The sequence below is a fragment of the Hipposideros armiger genome, unplaced genomic scaffold, assembly GCF_001890085.2.
Source record: "Hipposideros armiger isolate ML-2016 unplaced genomic scaffold, ASM189008v1 scaffold_511, whole genome shotgun sequence".
NCBI classification, from domain to species: Eukaryota; Metazoa; Chordata; class Mammalia; order Chiroptera; family Hipposideridae; genus Hipposideros; species Hipposideros armiger.
In genome coordinates, this window is record NW_017731861.1 from 212,506 (window position 1) to 222,445 (window position 9,940).

The 9,940-nt window shown below is 53.9% G+C and overlaps 1 protein-coding gene across 1 annotated transcript in view; it reads left to right on the forward strand.

Moving 5' to 3' along the window:
- CD276 (CD276 molecule) overlaps positions 1 to 9,438 on the forward strand; it is a 29,504-nt gene extending 20,066 nt beyond the window's left edge. The window contains exons 4-8 of the mRNA XM_019667930.1: positions 9 to 99; positions 3,180 to 3,314; positions 4,332 to 4,373; positions 5,845 to 5,880; positions 8,003 to 9,438. Coding sequence (XP_019523475.1) covers positions 9 to 99; positions 3,180 to 3,314; positions 4,332 to 4,373; positions 5,845 to 5,880; positions 8,003 to 8,025 — 327 coding nt within the window. The 3' untranslated portion in view covers positions 8,026 to 9,438. The remainder of the gene's footprint in view (positions 1 to 8; positions 100 to 3,179; positions 3,315 to 4,331; positions 4,374 to 5,844; positions 5,881 to 8,002) is intronic.
- The last annotated feature ends 502 nt before the right edge of the window (positions 9,439 to 9,940 follow it).

The window sequence follows — 9,940 nt, forward strand, 5'->3', positions numbered from 1 at the left end:
GTGTCCTGAGAGTGGTGCTGGGCGCTAATGGCACCTACAGCTGCCTGGTGCGCAACCCGGTGCTGAAGCAGGACGCTCACGGCTCTGTCACCATCACAGGTAGGGGGCAGGCAAACAGCTGGGGAGGGTGGGGGGTGCCACCCCCTTTTTTTCTAGACCCTGAGCTGGTGAGTTTGGGTACTCAGCAGACTTTTGAAACACCATCTTCCTACACTTCAGATGTCTCAAACTCACCCCCAAGAAGTCCTGAAGGGACTTTTCTTAAGAGCTGATAAGAAGCATTTGTAATATTTGCTCTCCTAGGAGAACCTTAGGTGGCACTTGTGCTTCTTATGCAGGGAATGGAGTGCCTGCCTGGAATCTGAGGTGTGGGCAGGAGTTCTGGGGCCGCCCCAAGGCACAGCCCCAGGGACCTGGTGAGGGAGTTCTTTCCTATGGGAACTTCTCTGGGTGATGGGAAGGTGTTGCTGCATCCATGGGCACCATGATTCTGAGGCCCTGAGAAACAGCTGGGCCTCTACAGGTGGTCAGTCCCCGGCACCCCATCAATGTCAGCTCTTCTAGAATTGAGCTCTCAACCCAGGCAACAGTTGGAATGGCTGGGGTGCTTTCTGCTGCTCCCATGAGGTCAAACACTAGATCCACAACACCCATTTGGCAATTCTCTGTATCTCTGGTTTTGGGGTCCTAGACCAGACATCCTTTCCCTTCCTTGAGTGCCCACCTTAGTGGGCACCCCTTGTGTTCTAGGCATTCAGGCTCATTCTTCTCTTTTAGGTGTTTCCATCTGGCATTTGCCCGGCCCCCTACCCGCAAGATTGACCCTACCCTCTTCCTGGAGATCCCCTGGCCCTGTGCTCTTTGTGGGGAAGTCACTGCCCTGGGCTCTTAGATGTTCTGAGGGGTCTCCTTGGCCTTTTAAAGAACAGGAGAGAAAAAGAACTATCAGGTAGAGTGAGACTGACTGAAGTGGTCAGGAGAATTCTCCAGGGACCCATGGAAGGTGAGAGGACCTTGAAGGATCTGTGGAGTTCCTGGTAATTTGCACACTGGGCTGAATCGGACATTTGCCACACTCTGCAGAAAGGACTTATCAGTATAGGAGAACGTTGACCCCACCAAAGTGAAAAACCTTTATTTTAAACTTTAGTAACTAACATTTAAAGTGCTTTCGTTTCACAAACGAGGAAACTGAAGCCCCAAGAGAAGCGAGCTCTTTCCCGAGACCACAGCCTAGCACAGTGGCTGTGGCTCTTCTGGGCTTCAGGCTCCTCTTTGAAAACTGGATGCATGATAAATGCAGTAGTTTGCATTTAAATGTTGAGGGTTCGTGGCCCCTTTATACTCATGCGTGGGGGTCTGTGGACCTTGGCTCTAGCACCCTGTAGTGAGCAGATGAACCAGGACCAGAATTCACCTTTTAGCCTGTCAGCCTTATTTGCACTCCTCCCCACTGCCGAGCCTCCCGTGTTTGTTAGAGCAGGTCTGGCCTACTTTGGAGCCCTTGGCCTGTATTTCGCTTCGGACAGCTTTGTGCCTTGTAAACATTCTAGGATTCAGGCTTTCGGTCCCCTAGACTAGTCTCTCTCATACCTGCTGGAGGTTAGTGGAGTCATGTGCTGTGGAGGGGGTTTTATGGAGCAGGCACTGGACGTGGAACCTGAAGACGTAGGTCCGAGTCCTGCTCTGTCCTTTATTGGTTGAACGAGGGCAAGTCTGACCTGTGTTCCAGGAACCAACACCAGTGTAGAGATGAATACAGAAAGAGAGCCTCTCTCTCCGTGGATATTTCTGTGGCTCTGCTCTCTCTGCCGCTGCAGGAGCCCCACCCTGGGTTCCCCTGGGGCTCTTCCCGTGTGCTTCATGGACTGGTTGGCTCTCCTGCCCCCCTCATGTCAGCTGCTGTCCTCCTCTCATCCTTATCAGGGTGGTGGGTCCCTTTGCTTCCAATGTCCAGAGTGGCAGCTTTGTCAGCCGTGCCAGCTGAAGGTAACATCTGCAAACGCTTGCATCTGTGCCAGGGCCTCCCAGCCGAAGGACCCATGGCACTGCTGTTAGCACTTCCGGCACTGTCTGATGCCCTGGGTGCTCGTGGTCTCCAGAGAGCACCGGGAAGTATCACGATCTGTGGTTAGATTTGTTGTCCCCAAGGTTTTTGCCCAGGACGCAGCATGGGTCCAGGGACTGGGCTAGAGGGTGGTGTGCTCAGAACGGCTGCTGGCCCTGACCCAGCTGTGGGCACTTCTGCTCCTTCCGTCTGCCGAGATAGTTAACAGGAGGGCCCTCAGCATTCCATGGAAACATTCCCCTAACAAGCCTTAGGGTTAGAGCACTCTGGTGCTCTCAGTGCCTGCTCTCATCTATACGCAGGGTCCACGAACACTTCCTATGAAGGGCTGGATAGCAACTGCGTGTATTTCAGGCTTCGTGGGCCACATACCATCTCTTGCTTCTGCTGCTTTTTCTTCTCCTTCTATTCCTCCTTTTACATTTTTTTTGTAACCCTTTACAAACATAAAACCCATTATTAGCTCATGGGCTGTACAAACACAGGCCACAGGCCAGATTTGGCTGGCAGGCCTTAGTTTGCTGACTCCTGATCTGTAGGATGGGGAATGTCACCGATTGGGCGGGGGTCATCAGGGAGGGCCTCCCAAGGAAGTGGATCCTCAGCTAGGTGGGGAGCAGGGGAGCACTTTTGAGATGGGGAACTGAAAGCAGTGTTGTGGAGGCCAGAAGGGGCCGTTGCCTCTGCAGAAAATAATCAGGATACCAGTTTGGCTGGAGCAGAGGTTCCCATAGTAGAATTGCATACAAAGGCTGGAGGAGGGCAAGTGGCAGCAGATTATCAAGGTCCTTGAATCATTCTAAGAAGACTGAAGCATTATTCTTGTGTCATCAGGGAGCCATAGAAGATTCTTGAGCCACATCAACCGCAGACTGTTCAGCCCTGCCAGGATGAGGCGTATCCACGCCAGCCATGGCTGGGTCAGGGTTTGGAGAGTGTGTGGATGAGTAGAGAAGGGACATGCACACTTACGTGAGCCCTCTTCATAGTGTTGGGGCCCAGCGAGGGCAGGAGCCCCCCATTCACACCTTGGAGCCAGAGGGTGCTGTCCTCATGGCTGTGGGGGCCAGATGGGATGATTTCTTCCCATTCTCCCCTCTTCCTCTGACAGGACAGCCCATGACATTCCCTGCTGAGGCCCTGTGGGTGACCGTGGGGCTCTCTGTCTGTCTCGTTGCACTGCTGGTGGCCCTGGCCTTCATGTGCTGGAGAAAGATCAAGCAGAGCTGTGAGGAGGAGAGTGCAGGTGAGTGAGGGGTGTGTGTGTGTGCAGATGTGTATGCTGTGTCTTTGGGTAGATTGGTGTCTCCATGACATCAACATGAGTGTCACTTCCCAGTGACAGAATGAGTGTGGGAGTGCAAATGGGGCTAGGTTGTGCATGTGGCCTTGAGGCTGAATATGTCTTTGTGTGTGTGAACAAGTGTGAGCCTGTATGTGAGTGTGCAAATATGGCAGGATGAGTATGTATATAAGTGTGACTGGAAGTGAATGGCGGACATGTAAGGCTGAAGTGTGAGGAGGGGATGAATGTGTCTGTGCAAAGTAGTCTAACTGTGAGAGCGTAAGTCCCATGAGTGTGTCTGAGAGAGAGTGCTGGTTTAGAGCATGGAAATTTAACAGCACAAGTGCAAATGCTTCATGGGTTTGGTGTCACCATGAGAGGGTGTATCTGCCTCAGAGGGGCAGGGTTTGAAGCCGCTGTGGTGTGCTGAGCTGGGGTCAGTATGAGCTGACTTTCGTGACTGGCAGGTGGTGAGCTGACCTCCGTAGATGGGGGGCTTGACCTTGGTAGGTGAGTCAGTTGACTCTGGTGAGTGGTGGGTGAGGGGATGGACATTGGTGAGTGGGTGAGTTGACCCTTATGGGTGATACATAGGTAAAGAGAGGTTTTCTTGGGTAACATGAAAGTAGATGGTAAGATATGGGAGATGACTGGGCGTCAGGAAGAATAGTGAATATGTGAATCAGGAAAAGGCTGGTCCGTTGACAGATAGGTGACTGCCTGTCCAGCAGGTGGCTGGGTGGGTGGGCAGAAGGCAGAGTGGACTGATAGGTAGGTGTGTGTCCATGTTGGAGGGTGGTGGTTGACTGTTTTGGTAAGTGAGTGGATGGGTGAGGTGATAGGTTGGCACACTGGTAGAGGCGAGTAACAGGTCCTTGGCCAGTTGAGCGGTGGCTCCATTTACCTGCCTCCTGCACCCCCAGGTGGGGAAGTGCAGTGGTGAAAACGAAACTGAGAGCTTTTTGTTCGCTCTTCCAGGAGCTGAGGACCATTATGGGGATGGAGAAGGATCCAAGACAGGTAAGTCTGAGCTTGGAGCCGCCCTTATTGCTGAGGGAAGGACACAGGGACAGGGAGGAGGACTCCAGGACCTGGAGGAGCCACATTTGCTGGAGGTTTGAATGAAGTGTGTCCTGTGGACCGAGGCCTCCCCACCCAAGTGCACCTGGTCTCTGCTCAGCACAAGGCCTGCAGGTGGATACCCCGACTTCTTCCCAAGTGCTCCTTCACCTCTCCTGCCCACCTTTACCCATCTACCAGCCGGCTCCACCCTGAGGGACCCTGCACTGTGGGGTCTGGTGGCTTCCTAGGGGAGGGAGTGAGGACACAGGACACAGGGCGGCCTGGGTTTACTTCTAGCTCCTGCCCATTTAAGCTGAGTGGCCTTGAGCTGGTCACTTTGCTACTCTGGGCCTCAGTTTCCTCATCTCTGTGTCTCAGTTCCCTTGTAATAACTGCCTCCCTTCATTTGCATGTGGATTTCATTGGATGAATAGTGTTATGAAGCGTCTGGTATTCTATCTGGCGCTTTGCAAGTGCTCAGCACCTTGGAGTCTGTAATCAGGCAGCAGGTGTAAGGTCATCCCATTCTGGTGAGAGGTTAGGTAGCTCTGGTCACAGGGCTTTGCCTCTCTGGGCTTCATTTTTGCATCTGTAAAGTGTCATCCTGACCTGGCCCCGATGTTACCAGAGGGTTGTTTCGAAGCTCTCTGGAGTGACTGGGTAGGAAGGGGGTTTGCAAAGGTCAAGGTACTATGGGGACACAAACCGGGAGCCCAGCGAGGGGTGGCCGCTGAGACACTGGTGTCCCATGGCCGCTTCACTGCCTTCCCTTCCAGCTCCTGGGCTGAGAGAGGCGGGTTCCTGCTGAGCCATTTGGGATGGTACCGTTGACACCAGCTTCTGCCCCACCCCCACAGAGGGAAGGGCAGGAGATTGACACCTGGGACTGCTGTAAATTATGCCAATTAATTCTCTGCCTCTGGTGTCCGGATGTGGAGACAGCTCTGGGATCAGGCCTCATTTTTCATGCTCAGAGGCAGATGTAGTTGACAGAAGGGAGGGAGTGGGGAGAAGTGGGTGGCTTAGAGATTTGGGCAGTATCAGCTCCGCAAGATCCCGGGTCCATCTGAGGACATCTGCAGCCTCCTGTAGCTCCTTACTTCACCCTGATTTGTAGAGCAGGGTCAGTGCACCCCCACATCTCTAGCTCACTGGAAGGGAGGTAGTTGTTCCCATTTCATAGATACAGAAAACTGAAACCCAGAGAAGGAAGCAACAAGCCACAGAGAGAAGCTGAGACTTGGGACAGCAGCCTAGGGCTCCTTCCCTGGGGCTGCAGTGTTGCTCCCACCCTCCGACTTCTCCCTCCTGCCTCCTCCTCCCCATCCTTCTCCCGCTCACTTCTTCCTCAGCGCCTGTCCCTCTGCCCCACCCTCCACCCCACCACTTTCCACGGTTCCCCCATCACCGTGTGCTTCCTTTTTTGCAGTTCTGCAGCCTCTGAAACACTCTGAAAACAAAGAAGGTAATGACACGTGGTGTTTGCAATTGTGTGTGTGTGTGTGTGTGTGTGTGTGTGTGTGTGTGTGCGCGCACACCTGTGTGTAGGAGGCAGGGAGGGTGGTGGGGAGGTGATTATCACCCTTCCCTGGTGCCCCGAGGCTTCCCCCCAGAAGAGCAGCCTCAATCCCCACCTGGTAAAATGGCAGAGGTTCCGGCCGCTCTGCTAGGACACAGATATGACAGAGACTTAACCAGGACAGGAGCTCACTTCTGTTACAGTCTAAGCATAGGGCATCTTAAGGCCTCCGATGTCCTGGAAACAGCGCCTAGTTAGCTGGTTTCTGCCCTCTTTAACTCCAAGCTTCCAGCCTCAAGACCAGCGTGGCTACTTCAGCTCCCATGCCCTGTGCCCCCCTAAGCAGGGGGGAAGAAGAAAGGGAAGTACAGTTGTTCTAGGGCTTGACTAGAAATAGCTCATGGCACTTCCAGTTCATTGGTCAGAACTCATCACATGACTCCTAACGCAAGTAAGACTAAGAAATGTGGTTTTCAGCTTGGCAGCTGCCTGGTACATAGTGGGTGGTTAGTAAGTGTTAACAATCATTATTATTCATGTTATTATAACAAGCTGTTACATTAGGAAATGGTTGGTTTGAGGTTAATTTGAGCTTCTTCCTTATTGAAAGTAACCAACAGCCACATTTATGTATGTATGTTTATGTATTATGTATGTATGTTTATATATGTACCTGTGTGTATTTTGAACTATATATTCCTTGATGCAGGCTTGCCACTAAATCTGAGTGGCTTCCACCCAGAAAACCAAAGTCAGTGGCCAAAAGTTACTTAAATCTTTTTCAGGTTGCCTGGTGTCCCTGGTAGGAATTCCTGGGCGCTCATCCCTGGTTTAGCTTTCCTCTGAGGAGGAGGAAAGGCCATGGGGTCTTGTCATCAGGGAGCTTCCAGAGGTGGGCGGTGACGGGGATGGGGCCCTCAGGAATTGTGCAAAATATATGATGAAAAGCTGGGTGACAGACTTTCGTGAGAGGCAGTAAGAGGTCTTCAGAAAGGCAGCATCGTACAGCAGAGAGAACCCCCTAGGTGGGACAGGAGAGCTTGGTTCTAGTCTCTTTCCCTGACCTTCTGGGGTTGTTTTCTCATCTGCGGAACGTAGCGAAAGCCCACCCCTCTCCCTCACAAGATGGTTGTGAGGGACAGGCAAGGTTACAGATGCAGAAATGCTCTGTGAAGCAAGCCCTTTCAAATACTGTAGACTGTTCCGTGGCAGTAGTGGAGGCCTAGGCTGGGGTCCGGAGGGGTGGAGATAGAGGTACCCCCTCCCTGTTGTTCTGAACCAAATGAAGCACAGGAGGACCAAGCAGATGGAAATCAAAATGTCAGCTTGGGTTCTGAAGGGGTCTGCTGGAGAACGTGGCCTAAGTGTGCGGATCGGTGGCTTTCTGATCCTGCTCTCCAGTATGGCAGCCTGGCCCCCACCGTCCCCAGAAGAGAGAGATACTTGCCTGGGCGGACAGAGTCCAAAGAACGGGAGAGGGAGGGGTGGGGTCACACACGTCCAGGTCCTCCTTCTAAACCCTCCCCCCAGGTCAGGAGGTGGAGTGAGGCCAGGGCTGTGAATCCACAGGGGAGCCCTCCACCTGGAGACAGGAAGTCAGGGAAAGGAGCGTTGGCACAGCGTGGCTCTAGGGGAAGTCAGTCTGGGAAGGTGAAGTTGCAAAGGGTTTCCTGCTAGCGAAGGGAAGTAGGCCAAGCTGGGGAAGATGGATCACTGGGCAGGCAGGAGAGATGGGAAGGGAAAAGTGTACCAGGCAGAGGGCCTGGTGGGAGGGAAGTGTGCAGGGTGAGGGGACGCATGGGGACTGAGCGAGGCCACTGAGGAGTGGGCAGTCCCCGGAGGCGCCTTCGTGGTCTGTCTGCTGCCCAGCTCCTGCATTTGTGTCTCTTTGGGTCTCTAGGGCAGCTAGTTGGACCCGGGGGCTGCTAGTCGGACTGCTGTGGCCACTCTCACACACACTGCCCACCCTAAAGCATGTGACCATATGCCTGGGGTGCTGGCATATTCCCAAGAGTAGAACTCCTGCATTTAATGCTTCCCCCCGTTTTCTTCCCATGATGAAATGCAGATGATGGACAAGAAATAGCCTGACCACAAGGATCCGGGATCTGCTGCCCCTGCCTTGGGGTCCCACCTACAGCTGCACTGGGGCCTCAGTGTGAGCCCTGGGCTGGGGTTTCCCTGCCCCCCAACAGATGGTTCCTACCCTGGCGGGTCTACTTATTCTGCAAAGGACGCCATACATAGGTTACTCCACAGCCTTATTTCTCCAATGGACATGACTCCCAGGTCATCTTGCTGCCTTATTTCTCCAGTGACACGATACGTAAATCATCCTGCTGCCTTATTCTTACAGACACAATACACAGACCACGCCCCACCTTATTTCTCCAGTGGATATGGTACACGGACCACCTGGTTGCCTCTTTTCTCCAGAGGACAGACTATTCAGACGTCTCCAAAGACATGACACAAGGTCACCCCTCGCCTTGCTCCTCCAGTGGCCCTGATATATTAGTTGTCACTTTTCAGCCTCTCCCCAGCCTGTAACCTCATCTTCTCGGAAGCATCCCTGCAGCCTCGCATCCCCTTGAGTACCTCGGCATCTCCTGCTGCCTCCTGCTCTGGCCCCACCTTTGGCCGTGCTGTCCCCCACTCAGTGGATACAGGTCCCCTCCCCACGCATGAAGAGACGCGCAGGTGCACGTGCTGGAACACGTACGGACGTCCCCTGTCCTGGTCTCTTCTGTGGTCCCTGGGCCCTGCCCTGTGAGCCCCTCCCCACGGGAACTATGTGCTGGTCACACCGGGGCCCTGGGGGTCAGCTTCTGTCCCTCTGCTTTTCCTGCCTTTCCTTTTGTTTATCCATTCAAGAAATGTTCACTGAGCACCCATGGGTGTCAGCACTGAGTTAGGAGCAAGGGACCCTCTGTGAAAAGATGAGCCGCTCCCTCAAGGAGCTCTCCCTTCAGCTGGAAACCTGTGAGGAAACAGCAGTTCAGGAGGGGAGCTTCTGTCTTGCTTCCTACTGTACCCCTCTTCTGTACCCACAGCTCCCTGGGTACACCTCCATCCTTCCTCTAGGCCTTCCCCAGAGCGGTGGGGGAGGGGCGGGGCAGGGGCAGAAACGAGAGAGGGATGGAGCCTCTCACCACAACTGGAAAAGATGATGGTTCCAGGGTGAGTAGGTGGGCAGGCAGCCCAGGCCCAGCAGGTCCCTAGAGCCCAGCACAGGGGAAGCCTGGAGCCTCTGGGGGCAGGGACACAGCCTCTCCTCCCCACCATGGTGCTATTCTGGGCCAGGCAGACCCTTCCGGCCCTGGTTCTGGCCGGCCCCCAGCCTCCGTGGAGTAAACTTCTGATGTTCTGATGTCCTCCCATTAACAGATCTCCCTGCACCAGCAAGAGAAGTCATGGGGATTTCTAATTTAAATATGGAACTCTGAGGAGTTTTGTTAACTGGGGGTGTATTTGGGGAAAAATAAATGCCTTTGTGGAAAGCTTTTCCTCTGTGAAGTGTGAGAAAGCAGGGCGGGCATCAGGACTCGGCAGGAAGGATTCCCCCCTGGACATCCAGGCCGGGTCTCCTTTCCCACCATCCTTACTGCCCGGGGTCTCTGGGGCCATGTGGCCCCTCCCAGGCCTTAGTTTCCCTACTAGTAAAGCAAAGCTGGCAGGGCAGAAAGCCAGGCCCTTTGGTCACCCTACAGGTTCCACCCACTCCTGGAAGTGTTCCCTAATTTCTTTGTCTCAGAAGACTCCAGCCCTGGGCCTGTTAGAGCCTCTGCTAAGGCCCAGTGAGAAGCTGACACCAGGAGCGCAGTTCTATGCAGTTCTATGACAACAGCAGGGGGATGGGAGCCAGGCCTGAGTCGGAGGCCCAGGCCCAGGACCGCGTTCTGCCCTGTGACCCTGAGCAGGGCGTCTTAGCTTCCCTGACCCTTACTTTTCTTATATAAAAAGTGGGCCCGAGGTTTTTACCACCTTCTGCCCCCAAAGACTGAGA